General features: G+C 41.5%; 1 protein-coding gene across 6 annotated transcripts in view; it reads right to left on the bottom strand.

Annotated features, from left to right (window-relative positions):
* Positions 1–16,170, bottom strand: part of NCKAP5 (NCK associated protein 5) — a 977,998-nt gene that overhangs the window by 115,484 nt on the left and 846,344 nt on the right. For all 6 annotated transcript variants that reach the window (XM_050750930.1, XM_050750929.1, XM_050750926.1 and 3 more), the window contains 2 exons: positions 9,896–9,997; positions 3,153–3,335 (listed from right to left, as the gene is read on the bottom strand). In XM_050750930.1, the coding sequence (XP_050606887.1) occupies positions 3,153–3,335; positions 9,896–9,997 (285 nt within the window). The remainder of the gene's footprint in view (positions 1–3,152; positions 3,336–9,895; positions 9,998–16,170) is intronic.

The following is a 16,170-nucleotide window of genomic DNA, read 5'->3' as shown; positions in this document are numbered from 1 at the left end:
TCTGGCCCCAGAGCCTGCAGTCCTAATTGATGCTATACTACTAAAGTCAAGCATGGCCCCTCTTCTCCCCTTTACCTTAGTCAGTGTCACAATAGAGATCACAGGTTACTCTACACTATTTCTTAAATGGTACTTGCAGAGTTTAGGGGGCTGACCTAGCGACTTCTTAAGAAGGCTGTTTGGGCTGGGCATAGTGGCTCATGCCTGTAATCCCAGCACTTTGGGAGACTGAGGCAGGTGGATCACGAGGTCAGGAGTTCGAGACCAGCCTGACCAACATGGTGAAACCCCACTCTACTAAAAATACAAGAATTAGCTGGGCGTGTTGGCAGATGCCTGTAATCACAGCTACTCGGGAGGCTGAGGCAGGAGAATCGCTTGAACCTGGGAGGTGGCGGTTGCAGTGAGCTGAGATTGCACCATTGCACTCCTTCCCAGGCGACAGGGTGAGACTCCATTAAAAAAAAAAAAAGGCTATATGATTAATGGTAAAGAGCTTCAAGAGAAGGCTCTGGGTTTCAGAAATGCACTCTATACCAGTTTGGCTACATCAGTCTCCTCCCTGCCCCACACACTTATGTGCAGAGGTTGAAAAAAAAGGTCAGAAACTTCCATTTGAATCCGGGCTTCTTAGTACACTGTAAACATTTGCTTACATCTAAGGCATTTTCATGAAAATTACTCTTGCTATCAACAATGCACACATTTATTTGTTTTTAAATCAAATTATAATTTTTCTTTAGGAAATTCTCCACCGTCAGAAGTTGCTGGCAGTAGATGCTATTTGGTGATGCTGCCCCACTTCCTCTTCCCTGTACCATTACAAACTCCTTTAGAAATCAGAAGAAGTCCCATTAGTGAATCTGGATATTATAGATCCACCAGAAAGCAGTTGCCACAGTGTGAGTTTCTAAGAATTTCCATGATCCTGATAGTCATGTTGACAATAAATAAGAGAAGCCAGGCCAAAGTACCCCACAAGAGCTTGAAAAATGTGGATGTGTTTGCCCCCCAAGAAGACATGCTCAGCCTCTGCCTTGCCTCCTTTCCGCCATTCGGGAGCCTGCCCAGTGCTGCACTGCGACTTGCCCCAGAGCCAGTGGCTGCAAACCTCCCAGGGCCCAGGCTGTCTGCCCGGTGAGATCAGCCACATTCCTCCTTCAGTCCTCCACAGGAGGTTATAGTATTTAATAGCTGGAGAAAAGCCTAGGCCAATCTTGAAGCTTGGGGGTGAGAGACACATGAATGCCCTGTGGGAGTGATGGTGGGGAGGAGCTGGCACTTCCCATAGGCAGATCCATCCTTTGCTGCGAAAGTTGGAAGAGAGTTGCTCTTGGGAAGCAATGTGGCCGACTAAAAGATGCTGTTGCTGAGGTTGGGGCCTGTGTTTAATGTCCACAGTCCTCTTCCATTTCTTGACTGGACAAGAATCTTACACATTTTTTTTTCTAAAGGGCGTCTTGGTCTCAATGGGAGCAAACCAATCTCAATCACTGAAGCAACCTCACCACGTTTCAGGCTGATTCAACAAGGCCAGTATAAAAGAACAATTAAGAATGTGGGTTCTGGAACCTTCTGGAGCCTGCCTCTGTCATGTACTGCCTGTGGCATCTTGGGCCAGTTACTTAACTTCTTCGCACCTCAGTGTTGTCTTCTGTGAAATGGGGAGAATAGGAGAGCCTACTTAGTAGGCGACTGGGAGCATTACATGATCTAATGCTTCTGAAGTCCTTAAAAAGCTGTGCTACATATGGTAATTTCTTATCAACTAGAGCCAAATTCCTCTGTAGGGCAGGCTAGTGCATTTCATGCAGGATTCCTTTCTGTTTCTACACAAGTATTTGAAAAAACATACTTGTGAACTCAAAAAGCGCAATCAATCATATGTTAATCGTTACATAAGTTACTACACAAATTCATATTAATATGATACATGTTTATTATGTAAGTTAATGCTACATGAGCATCCAGCACAAAGGAAGAAACTGCAGAACTTTCTTAAGTAATACACATTTCAAATGTCTTTATGAATCTGGGTCTGGCTTGTTAGGTCCCTGAGAAACAAGACTGTTCACTGTGAGATGTGACAGGTGTCCTGGTACTCCATGACCATGGCAGAGCCCTATTAAGGATCCAGAAAAGAGCCACCTGACTGTCCATGAAGTGCCTTAAAAACCTTCTTTTTCCTCATTCAGGGGAGAGATTGCCTTAGAACATCAAAAGCTACTGTAATTGGAAGAATTCCAGCCAAAAAAATAAAAGAAAGTGAAAAGCCTTTGAGAGGCAGAGAGAAAAAGAGGTGTGAAAGTGAAAAGAACAGAGCTAGGGGCTCTGGGAGCCAGCGATATTCACAAAGCGAGGAAACATCCCTGACCATCTTTCCAGTCTGTTCTGAACCAGGCTCTGAGCAGTCATTATTCAGAGCACCTAACAACTCCTTAGAGGTGGCAATTTTGACAATGCAGCAGGCTCCGTACTTTGCATTGGAAGTCTGAGTACAAGGGAAGAAGCCCTAAATGCAAACGTGAAATCTTCTGAGTTCTTGTTCGGAGGATGACAAAGCTACACCCTCATCAATATCTCCTGGGAGTTCTGGATTTTCTTGGTTTCTACACTGCTAAAACCATGAACTAAATGTATACAAATGGTAGAAAAATGACCTCCAAATACACTGATCCAGGGTTTCCATTCTCGTGTGCTCTTTCCTTTTCTCCAACATTAGGGAATGGATAAAACAGCTATTTCAAATATTTCCCTTACATCAGTGTACAAAGAAGTCTATTCAGAGCACGAAGGAATCTCCAGCTCTGCAAGCCCACTGTGTAGATGGGAGTCATTCTAGTAGTAGTAATTATTAAAAATCCTGGTAAAGGAACTCTTGGCATGTATATAAGTAGAAATATGCCTACCTACACTGAAATTGTGGCCTCTGTCATCTCACCATGCTGCCTCCAATTTATAGTCAAATAGTGTTTTACGAGGCTATGGCACTGATGAAAGGAGGTCAATATAATACATGAGCAGGTGCTCCGCAAATGGTGGCTTCCTTCTTACCTCTCCCACCTGCCCTTCACCTCCATGACCAAATCCCACCAGAAGAGGATTCTCTTCTGGTTCAGTCTGATGCCACAGTGCTTAAAAGGAGGCCTTACCCTTTTCCTGAGGTTCTTCCCATCGTGCCATGTGTAGGAGGAGCCACTGGAGTACTCGCTGCAGGTGCTTGAAAGAGACAGTTCACTGCTGCTGCTGTAGCTGTTTCGAGGACAGAGATGACCAGGGATGACAGCCCCCAAGCCAGGGCATTTCAAGGCTGATTTTGTATTTAGCTGGTGTTCCTGAAAAAGCAGGACAGCTCTGAGCAAGGGCTTTGCTCAGAGGAGAGTAAATATCAACACAACCTTATGGTGATGTAGGTGGGAATACAGATGCTCCTCAACTCATGGCAGGAGTACATCCCGATAAACCCATGGTAAGTGGAAAATCAGCTGAGAATGTACTCAATACACCTAACCCACAGAATATCATAGCTCAGCCCTGCCTACACTTACATTAGCCTACCATTGGGCAAAGTCATCTAACACAAAGCATATTTTATAATAAACTGTTAAATATCTCATGTAATTTATTGAATACTGTGCTGAAAATGAACATCAGAATGGTTGTATGGGTGCTCCCAGTACAGTGTCTACTGAATTTGGCTCCATCACAAAGTTAAAAAATCCCGTTGAACTACCCTAAACTACAGATTGTCTGTATAGTATGTTATGATAGTTAGGGGCAGACTTTGCAGTCAAATTATAGGCTCAGATCCTGGCTCTGCCTCTCACTGTGTGGCTATGGGGAAACTATTTATTCTCTTTCTTTCTTAAAAGAAAATCGTGATGTTAGGGTGTCAATTTTAGATCTTTTCTGCTTTCTCTTGTGGGTATTTAGTGCTATCAATTTCCTTCTACACACTGCTTTAAATGTGTCCCAGAGATTCTGGTATGGAGGGGGGAGGGATAGCATTAGGAGATATACCTAATGTAAATGACGAGTTAATGGGTGCAGCACACCAACATGGCACATGTATACATATGTAACAAACCTGCACATTGTACACATGTACCCTAGAACATAAAGTATAATAAAAAAATAGAAAGCTTAAAAAATAAAGAAAGAAAAAAGAAAATCATGATACTACTGCTTATCTTATAGGGTTATTGCATGGACTAAATGAGGGTCTAGTTGTGAAGCACATCACAGCATCTGGCCTATAGTAGGTGCTCAATTATTACAAGCTGCCATCATTATTAGGCAAAAGTACCACAAGGGTGTTCTTATTTTATCTAGCCATACTGGTGAGAATATCAAATCAGTATCAAAACACGATTCGAATGCTACAAAAGGACGAAGATAGAGTCACATCTTTGACTACGGGGTTCAAGAGCATGCAAACTGGCTGTGAGTCTAGTGGTCTGGATCCTGGGCTAGCCACTGGCACTAAGCATGCACTCTTGAGCAAGGAAGACTTCTAACTTCCATGGTCTTCAATATTCTCTTTATAGAGGGTGCTGCTCTTTGAGATTTCTGCTATGGTTTCCTCTGGTTCTGATGGCATCATTCTAAGTCAACAACCAGATGCCCATTGCCTATCTGTGCTACCTCACAGGAAGCCATCCACAGCAAACACCAAACTCAGGTATCATGAGCCTCCACTGTAAATATAATAGTGCTTTCTATATCCAATCCTGGTTACCATTTGGCCATCCACATGGCAATAACCCTAACATCAAATAGATCTGGGTTCTTGGTGGAAGGTTCAGGCTGTTAGAATTCTAGTGGTTCTGCATAAGGCAAGAGTGACAAAGTTGTAAACCTCCGAGCACATTTGACAGCCACATTATAGGCCCCTCGTGTAACAGATGAAGCTCTACAAACTGGACAGGCTAAATTAATTTACATCCCAACCACTGAGAACAGAATCTCTCTATTACCGTCTAATTCCAGTCTCCTATTTATATAACGCTTTGTCTCAGAAACTCTTTGATGGGAAGCCATCTGTCTTTGTGTCACTTGCAGAGTGGCAAAGCCTCTTACTTATACAATTTATTGACACTTTGTGGGTGCCTTTCAGTACCTGAGTACTTATCACTGTTCTCCAAATGCAATTCCAACTGACGGTGACTAAACGCCAGCTTGTGGAAGGAAGGTAATGATGATCCTACGGTACTTGCGGTAAATATTAAACTCCTACATCAGTATATAGGGCATGTTTAATTTACTCTCTAATCAATATCTATAATGCTTAATAACATTAGATTTTCAGTATTAGGCATCTGCCTTACTATCAATACTTCATTTTTGCTGCAAAACAATCTCTTTAAGTGATCTAAAAATGCCAAGACATTTTACTATCCTACTTCTTCCCCCTGAAATTTGGCTCTAAACATCACTGAAAGGAGAAACTTGTCTTAAAACCAGGCTTTCAGCAATATCTATTGATTTATGACCTTGCTTATTGCCGGATGTAACTTAGTTAAGGGGAGTTCATATCTGTATCTCCACAGATGCCCACAACCAGCGGTTGTGCCGCAGGGCAGCAACTGCCATTTCAGCCTCAGCCACGGTCGGCACCTGGAATGTGCACTGAGCAAACTTTCAGAAAGAGCTCATCAGGCTCCACTTCTACTGTATGCTTTCCGTTTTCTCCATTCTGTCCTCTCATATTTTGTTGTTTAAGTAAGTAGCGTGGTGGCTGCTATTTAGGACTGCCTCTGCTCTGACAGACGTGTCTACTCTCCAGAGAGAGAGAGACAGACTGTGTCTGCTGTCCCACCAGGCTGTCCAGATCCAAACTCCAATTGCCTTTCTGCACTCTGCCTGGCTTTTGGTTACAGTTTACATCCTGCCTTCTCCCAATGTATTGAGGGAGGCTTGCATGCAATTCTCTCTTATCTTCCCGCCTGTTCTGCCTACTACATGTATTAAAATTATATCTATTTTTACAACTCAATTTCCAGGTCTCTTTTAATGAATAAGCAGCCTTGCCCACTCGTGCCCATGTGTATACCTCCTGTATAGACGTTGCGTAAGATGACAGGAAACTAGGACTCAGAAGATGGGCTGGGGTGAGAAGGAATTGTTGCTTCTTCCTTGGCCTTGAACTTGAGATGCCCTGATTTTTTTCTTTTTCTTAGATGGAGTTTAGCTCTTGTTGCCCAGGCTGGAGTGCAATGGCATGATCTCAGCTCACCGCAACCTCTGCCTTGCCTCCCAGGTTCAAGTGATTCTCCTGCCTCAGCCTCCCAAGTAGCTGGCATTACAGGCATGAGCCACCATGCCTGGCTAATTTTGTATTTTTAGTAGAGACAGGGTTTCTCCATGTTGGTCAGGCTAGTCTCAAACCCCCAAATAAGGTGGATGATCCACTCAAAGTGCTGGGATTACAGGTGTGAGCCACTGCGCCCAGCTGAGATGCCCTGATGTGATGGCAGATGCTTGAGGGAGGTGGAGAAGGCCTGTGAATGTCATGTGGGAGCAGGCAGGGGCAAGGATGCTTAAGCAGAGAGGTGTCCTCTAAGACAGGCTTTTCACACTTTAATGTGAACTAAATCACCAAGGGATCTTGTTAAAATGCAGATTCTGAATCAGTAATTCTGAGGTAGGACCTGAGATGTATGTAGTATTTTTAACAAGTTCCCAGGTGCTTCAATGCTGCTATTCTGTGACCAGGGCTTTGTGTAGCAAGCCTCTAGGAGAAGCTATTAAAGAAGTATGTCTCTTGTGTGGATTCCCCAGCAGCATGTTGTGGTACCTCACAGTCTGACATGGGCTGTGCTAAGCCAGACAAAAGGAATGGTTGAGTCTGCCTGCTGGCAGGCATGTGAGTTAGGGAGAGTGTCTGTGTACGTGTATGTGTAGTGGTGGTTACAGGGTAATTCCTTGCAAAGAAGAGGCGGCGGCCACTCCTTTCTACTGGGAAATTCTCACACCTTCCTACACTTTGGAAGATCAATGTTTGAATTTAAATAAGGGATGCAGAATCCCTGACATCCTGGCTGCAAAGTGAGCTCTTTTTTTCCTCCAGTTTCCTTCATCAGCATGTGATTGTCACATAGGATTATCTACTCCAGTGAATAACTGCTCTGTGGTTGAGCACTGGAACTCCAAGGCCATTTATGAGGTTTAAATTCTAGCTTTCACTTGCTAGCTCTTTGAGCTTGGGAAAATTACTGAACCCCTCTGTGACTCAGTTTCTGTCTTTGTAAATGGAGATAATGAAAGTAGCTACTATATGGGATCATTGTGACGACCGAACAGCCCCTGACAAATGCTAATGCTTAGGGACTTTTACATGGGTTTTGCTGCTATTATTAAAAATGTTTATATATATATGTATTTATACATATACATACATATATACGCACACATACATATATAAAAACATTTATATATATATTATATATATTTTTATATTGTATATTTATATATACACATACATACACAATATATAATATATATTTATATATTGTATATTATAAATACATATAAAACATGAAATATATATGTATATATACATACATACATATATACATATAGAGAGAGAGAGAGAAAGAGAGAGAGAGAGAGAGAGGCTGGGTGCAGTGGCTTACACCTGTAATCCCAGCACTTTGGGAGGCTGAGGTGGGTGGATTGCCTGAGGTCAGGAGTTTGAGACCAGTCTGGCCAACATGGTGAAATCCCGTCTCTACTAAAAAATACAAAAAAATTAGCCAGGCGTGGTAGCGTGCACCTGTAATCCCAGCTACCTGGGAGGCTGAGGCAGGGGAATTGCTCGAACCAGGGAGGTGGGGGTTGCAGTGAGCTGAGATCACACCACCGTACTCCAGCCTGGGCAACAGAGTGAGATTTCATCTCAACAACAACTATATATATATACACACACACACACATAAACACACACATGTGTCTTGGCTCTTCAACTAAGCCATCAGTGAGTTCATGGTCTCCCTACGGGACCCTGTTTTACACTTCCTGATATCCTATCATTTCCTGATGCCTGGTGCCTAAGTAGTAACTACATTAGGCAATAGCCAAAAGTGGATGGACTTCGTTACCAGAGATCACCGATGTGAGCTTCTGGATCCTGGAGAGACATATTAGTAGAGCACTTTCTCAGTGATCATTTCTACCTTTGCTGTGGTTTGCTGTGGGTGTGGCATGGTACCACATATTAAGAGAACTGAAGAGGGCCAAAGGGACAGAGATCTTATGATTGTTGCAATATTGTTAGCAGGCACTGTGTACACACATTTCCTGTGTTATCTCATTTAATCCTCGCCACAACTCTCTGAAATAGAAATATCATTATCCTCATTTTCTAAAAGGGAAGACTGAGGCATTGAGGTTTTCATACTTTGCCCAAGTTGCCCTGTCAATATACCATTCTGATGCCCTGCCCAAGTCCAAGCCATCATGCCATGATGCCAAGTGAGCCCTCTGGCAATGAGCAGAGCTCCCAGAGATACACAGAACCCCATGAATCCCAGCGAGTTATCATCAGTAATAGTGATTCTTCTTAAAATTCTTCATAAAAAATGTGTATTAGCTTCTCTTGCAACATTATCTTAATTATGTTGATTTAACAGGCAAAAATACAACCTGTCTTCTGCACTATCCAAAGTGTATTTTCCTCATTGTTTATTTTTAGATTACTACCCTGAATGATTCATATACTTTAAACATTCTTACTGTGAGAAATGCTGTAGAAAATCTACAATTTTAGTTAAAAAATAGAGATATAGAATGAAGCTGGCCGGGTGCAGTGGCTCATGCATGTAATCCCAACACTTTGGGAGGCCGAGGCAGGCAGATCACAAGGTCAGGAGTTCAAGACCAGCCTGACCAACATGGTGAAACCCCGTTTCTACTAAAAATACAAAAATTAGCTGGGTGTGGTGGTGGGCACCTGTAATCCCAGCTACTCAGGAGGCTGAGGCAGAAGAATCGTTTGAACCCAGGAGGCGGAGGTTGCAGTGAGCTGAGATCGTGCCATTGCACTCCAGCCAAGGCAATAGAGTGAGACCCCATCTCAAAAAAAAAAAAAAAAAATTAAGCCCAGGGTTTCATTCTTCCCATTTTTAAATAAAAACTCCACACTTAAAAAACAAAACAAAACAAAACAACAACAACAACCAAAAAAAACTCTTGACCTTAAGGCTATATTATAGATTGGATGCCATTAGGTCTTTATAAATGTTTAAAGTGACAACATTCCACTGAAATTCAATTCAAATCTAACTTGAGAATATTTTCATTTAATGGTCTATCTACACTGATAGAATTATTCAGTAAAATAAAAAAAACAGTGATCCACAAATGTTCATGTCATTGTTTTAAGCCTTACTCTTTTCATTATATATTTATTTGGCAATTGTGTTTTTTCAAGTTACTCCTTTTATGTCAATGAGAGTTAAAAAGCCATGCTGGTTAAAGTTTTGCCAAATAAGCACAAAGCTAACCCCAGCTAGAGGAAAAAAATGCAGAGCCCATGAATTTTTAAAAGTTCATACATAATATATCATAAAAGTAGGATGAATAATATGGGATGTGGGTTTTAATAAAAAGCTCCTTGACCATTTCTCAGAGACTCTGAGATATAATCAATATCCAAAAAAGGTGTCTTGGGGACAAAACCAAGATTTATGATATTTCTGTGGAGAATGACACTTTCTGCTTACTATATCAGCTGGGGGACATGATATTGAATTTCAGAGAACACAAGAAAGGAAGGTATTTTTATCTGCCTGACAATGCTTCAAGGATGTGCTTTATGGTTCGCTTGTGACATCATAGTTGATGGAAGGAAAATAACAACCGAAACAAGTGTTCTGAAGGCAACTGGGAAACTCACGTGCAGCTCAGCATCAGTTCGTGACTGTGTCAGACTTCGGCTTCTTTCCACCTCTGAAAGCAAATCTCCGGATGAAAGATCCAAGAGGCGTGAGTGAAGTTTCTAGGTAAAATCAAGCAGAAACATTAAATAGCGATAATTTAATTACTTGTTTCAAAATCCTGCCTTGGACAGTTAAATCTCAAAAGAGTTGGCATTTCCAAATTAGATAATACATGTCCTAATTTTAAAAAGTTTATTCTAGTTTATCAGTGTTCCATACACGTATATGTATGTGCATATGCAAATTACATTTTGTAAACAATAATCATGCTTTTACAGTCTGTCAGTCTGCCTTGGAAGATACGTAGTAGAAAAATATAAGTAGTAGTTAAAAAATAAGCAGTAGGAAAACTATGAATACTCTGATGTATTTATTGGGTAGTATGAAAATTAACATTTGATATTCACATTAAGAAAACCAATCACCAAGTTCACCTTATTATGTTGAGCAGTGGTTAAAATCTGAGCAGATAATTATAAAAGTGACCTTATTTCTAAACAGCATTGATCTTGTGAAATCTTCCCTTGGACACATTTTAGCTCAAAGTCATTAATGTCATCTGTTAGGAACAATTAATGTGAATAGAAAATAATTGCATTGGGGACCTGGGGACTCTGAGGATTTTGTACATTAATATTCACGTGCTATTCAATTATATACTGAATTCTTTATTTCAGTTTTGTTTGGGAGGCCTGCTAAGCCAGAGACATTTCACTGTATTAATCTTGATACTAATTACTAAGGCTTTTCTGTGGACATTAAATTTGATCTGTTTAATTGCAAATACGATAAAACTCGTGATTTATGCCTAATGTTTCTGCTAGGCGATGACATTTTGAAAATGGCACTTATAGCCTGGCTTGTCTTGGTTACAACTTTTGTGGCTCCAGATGCTAAAAAAATCTAATTGAGTAAGTAAATAATGCGGCTAAGCGTGCCTCTCTCACTTCTGAAAAGTTTTTTCTACTTTTTCCCCCTGGAGAGGCCCTGCTGCACACTGATGCTGATCTAAGAAATGCCTTTGCTTCTTTGCCACTAAGCAATGTTAGAATCATCTTAGAGGGCAGGGCTGTCCCACAGGTCACTCTGTCCCAGCATATCTACCATGTAGTCAGCAGGGACTACAAACTCCACTAAAATGAGCCACATTCTCTCTGTTCCACATTCGACTCTCTTTAGGCTGAACTTCTGTGAGAGCCCTGAGTACTTGGTTACTTGATTATTCAACAAACATGTATGCAGCTCCTCCTGAAGGATGGCATTGTGACAGGGCTGCATTCTATCCTCCTGCAAGTGTAAAGGTATTTTTTTGCTGTTGTGGGTTGGCCAGTTCTCCTTCTCAGTGGACCTTCCATTTGTGTGTCTGTGGAGGTCCTTTCACAAAAAAAGAAAATAATTTCTAAACTGATTGCCTGTTGCTTTGAAAATCCAAATTTCTTCAGCAGAGCTAAGACCTCCATAGGTAACCAAAACCATGACATTGTTTCTGGACAGTTTTTAGAATCCTAATCCTAAAATCTTCAAGCTCTAGAATCTGACTTTCCTGGGGGCAAAGATAGAATTTATCTCATCTTGTAATCTCTGGGACCTGACAAAATGCATCACACTTAGTAAGCAGCCCATTAGTGCTTGTTGTAGTCTATAAACAAAAAGACGTCTTTATATTTGACTCACCCATATATAAGTTTTAAAGATTGAGAGAGTGCCAAAAGAATTTCAATGTTGTGAGACCTAAGAGTACATTTATCAATATGCAAACAGGACAAGAAGTTATGGGAAATGACATTCAACAAAAGAAATGATTTTGAGTGGTATATCATGTGATTTGAGAGAAGAAGCCTCAATGGATTAGCTATCTGACTTATTCAGTTCATGAATGCACTTCATTATTACTTCTCAGATACATGATGTCACGCTTTCACCTACTGCATGCATATATGCATCTAAAACCCTGCCCTCCTCAAGGCTGTTTCAGTGGCTTTTATCCAAATGAGTCCCTTCCCTTCACTAAAATAGGGAAGGTCTGCATGGGAGAAAGGAGAGGTCCTGGGGCAAGGGCCAGGAGACCTGAGTTCTAGCCCTGTTGAAGGTATACATTCTACAGGATCTCAGGAATGTAACTGAACGTCTTAGTCTCAGATCCCTCACCTGCGAAAGAAAGATAGAAAAACTTAAACCAGAGCTACCATTTGATTCTTCGGTCCATTACTAGGTACATACCCAAGGGAAAATCAATCATTCTACCAAAAAGATACAAGCACATACATGTTCATTGCCACGCTATTTACAGTAGCAAAGACATGGAATCAAGCTAGGTGCCAATAAGTAGTGGATTGGATAAAGAAATACGGTACATACATACCACAGAATACAGCCATAAAGAAGAATGAAATCATGTCCTCTGCAGCAACACAAATCTAGCTAGAGGAGGCCATAATCCCATGTGAATTAATTCAGAAACAGAAAACCAAATACGGCATGTTCTCACTTACAAGTGGAAGCTAGACACTGAGCACACATGGATATAAACATGGGAACAATAGACCCTGTAGACTAATAGATGGGGAAAAAGAAAGGGGGGAATGGGTTTAAAAACTACTTAGTAGATACTGTGCTCACTACCTGAGTGAAGGGACCTGTATCCAAAATGCAGCATCATGCTATACACCCATGGAACAAACCTGCACATGTGCCCCCTGAATCTAAAATAAAAGGTGAAGTTAAATAAAATTCCTAACAAAGTCACAACATCCAATGACAGAATTATAGGCATCAATAAGTGTATATTTTCAGAAAAAAGAAAGACAGAAGTGGCTATTTAATCCACTACCACAGGTAGAGAGAGGCACTGTCATAGTAAGAAGGGAAAACAAATAGGATAATATGCTGAAATTCACACAGGTTAGTTTATTGTCATACCTGACAGTTGATGGTAGGTAATTTCTTAGATAATAAGGCACAAATGAATCATTCATTGTTATAGTTTTCATACATATAAGGCAAATAAAAATTGACTTAGAAGAAAATAAAATCTGTTTACATTTTTTAAAAAACCATTTACATTTTTAATTATTATTTTATGTTTAAAAATTTTTAATTATTATGGGTACAAAATAGTTGTTTATATTTATAGAGGTGCATGTGATGTTTTAATACAGGTATACAATGTATAATGATCCAATCAGGGTAACTGGATTACCTATCATCTCAAGCATAATAAAATCTACTTTTGTGTTAAGGCTATAGGCAAAGAAATGATAGGTAAATATCACACAACTTCACACAACTTCCCTTAAATAACTATGAAAGCACACAATGCCATAGAGACTACATTTCTTATGATAAGAATTTTTAAAATAGGCTTATATTTTCATCATATACATATAATACACAGGCGTGTGTGTGTATAGCATCACTTTGTATATTGATGTTATATTACTTGTGCTTCAGTGAAAAATAGGTAGAATGTATACATGAGAAATTTAATTAAATCACTGTCAAAAAGAGCATAACTGACATAAGAAGGCCATGACCTCTTAAGAGGAGCTCCCCAGCTTAGAGGGCAAATTCTCCATCACATACCCATGTATAGTTCATATTTACTGTTAATGTTCATCTGAATAAAATCTCATCGGAAATACTTTAAACTTCCTATCTTTAATCTGCATCTCCCAATGAATTCTGGAGTTAGACATGCTTGCTTTGTTTTAGGCATGAAAAGTAGCAGGACTACTCAGCATGGGTTTGAAATAGGCCTTGCGCCACCTGTCACACTGTGTCAGTAACTGAGATTCAACTGGGTTTCGGAGATAGAGACTCCGAATTTCACACACTTTCAAACCAAAGGTAAGCGAGGGATATTTTTACTCAGATGCTTCCTTTGACGGTGATGGTCTAACCCTCCCTGTCAGACTGGCTTCAGTCTCTGGAATGTGCCCCTCCCCCATCTGAGTTGATCTCTGGTCCATTTTTCCATGGCACACCCTCCTCCTCCTGCCCCTAGATCCTGTCCAGTATTCAGGACGACACTGAAACCCTCCCTGTAAAGTCATCTATCCTCTCTAACCCACAGTGGATTCCCTGCCTTGAGGGATTGGACCGCCTCTCATTTCGGTCCTTTATCCAAAGTACACTCTTACTGAGTTGTTCTCTGTGTAGGTTCTATCTTCCTAACAGGATGATCAGCTCCGGGAAAATGCAGGCCAATCCCTTAATTTCTACATTGTCCCAGTGGCAGGGACGAGCTGGGTGTCACAAAACCTCGGAAACCTTGGCCCTCTTCTTTCTGGGTGCATGGCTGGCCTGCATTTCCCAGCCTCCTTGACAGTCAGGTGTGCCCACATGACATATTTAGTTCTAGGTCATGGAGCCTGAGCAAAAGTGACATCTGTCCTTTCTTGCCGGGCCCAGGAATACCTCCCTCAAATAGTCTTCCATGCTCTTTATCCTCCCACTGGCTTGATGCAGCCAACTCAGCACAGCAACCTTGGAAGCCACTTGTTGAAGATGAAGCCAACCAGGTATAAGGAGTTTGGCTTCTGAAAGTCTCAACTGGAAGAAAGCTACTCTGGGAAAAGAAACAGTCTTTTTGGACTTGACACGAGGAAGATATCAACTTATACTGAATTTGGGCCATGATTCATTTGGAGTTTGTTGTTATTGCTGACATTGACCTGGCTGACACAGCTCTCTCTGTAGCCTACAGGATAGCCACTCAAGAAATATGCATGTTTCTATGTATGTATTTCATATGTGTACATATGTGCAAACAAATGTACCGATATACAGGTATTTACACATGGATATGTAGTGCCCACGTCAACAGCCCAAGGTGACACCCCCACCGAAGATTCTAGCTTCACAGGAAAGAGACTTGCTTTCTGTCACTATATGCAAGGGCAGGGGTCAGGAGATCGTGTGAAGAGCTACGATGTGTCACAATTTATAACAGAACGCATGGCTCATACAGGTGCAAAATACCAAGCTAAGCTTTGGGGACCTGACAATGCCAGCAGTCAGTGCCTGAACCACACATTGGGTGGGTAATATTTGATGGGTTCACTTGCCTTCAGTCAGTCAGGTTTATGTTCTCTGTGCAGTTCTGTATCTGTAATTCAAGGCAGAGACATATCCCCCTCAACAGACTGTGCCAAGGACTGGCTGTCCTTTATCTGGCAGGATGAAGGTGGAGTAGACCCTTCAGGGTGGTAGTGACTGATACTGCAGCTCTCTAGTTAATGACGGCAGCAGAGACTGGAGACTGAGGTGCATTTGAGCCTTTCAGAGCTGGGCTGGAGGGCCAGGGTTTTCCATTTCATTTCCTCATTTCCTCAGATGCTCCGTGAAGGCTTGTTGCACTTGATAGAATTCTGTCTCTAGATTTTTACTCAGCACCATAGTGATGTCTTAATTTTAAGGCAGTGATTGCTAAGGCCAGGAAGACACTGAGTCCTTATTGATGCAAGTTGAGGTTACAACAATAGCTCATCTAAGAAATTTGGGCAACACAAGAAACCATGCTGGACAAATCAAGTAAAAGAGATTGGTGAGCAGCTTTTGCATTTACTGATGTACTTCCTGAAGGTTGAAGAGGAATGTATGAAATTTTTCATGTCAGGATTTTAGAAGTTATTAACTCAGCTTTAGAAGTAGAGAGGAAAGTACAAAAGGGATCATTTCACCATGGTTCTCTTCTCTTCATTCAGATTTGGTGAGAGAATTAATCTACCACCATAATCATGCATATAATTAGTCTCCCTTCTTTTTTTTTTTTGAGACAGAGTCTCACTCTGTTACCCAGGCTGGAGTGCAATGGCGTGATCTTGGCTCACTGCAACCTCTGTCTCCTGGGTTCAAGTGATTCTCCTGCCTCAGCCTCCCGAGAGGCTGGGATTACAAGCATGCATCACCACACCTGGTTATTTAGTAAGACAGGGTTTCACCATGTTGGCCAGGCTGGTCTCGAACTCCTGACCTCAGGTGATCCACCTGCCTCAGACTCCCAAAGTGCTGGGATTACAGGCATGAACCACTGAACCCAGCCCCTCCAACTATTAAAAGCCAAATATCTGCACAAAAGAGAAGTTTTAACTGTTCAGCATGTGACCCGACAGAAGGGACGCCAACAGCTGCCCTGGCCTCTCCCCGTCTCGGTGAGTCCTCACCTGCTCTAGCCCACTGTCTCTCTGGGTTCTGCTGCGCCTTGTCAACTTGGCTGGCTGCTTATTTGGAC

The sequence above is a fragment of the Macaca thibetana genome, chromosome 12 (genome assembly GCF_024542745.1).
Source record: "Macaca thibetana thibetana isolate TM-01 chromosome 12, ASM2454274v1, whole genome shotgun sequence".
In the NCBI taxonomy this organism is placed as follows: Eukaryota; Metazoa; Chordata; class Mammalia; order Primates; family Cercopithecidae; genus Macaca; species Macaca thibetana.
This window is presented reverse-complemented; position numbering and strand designations above follow the sequence as displayed.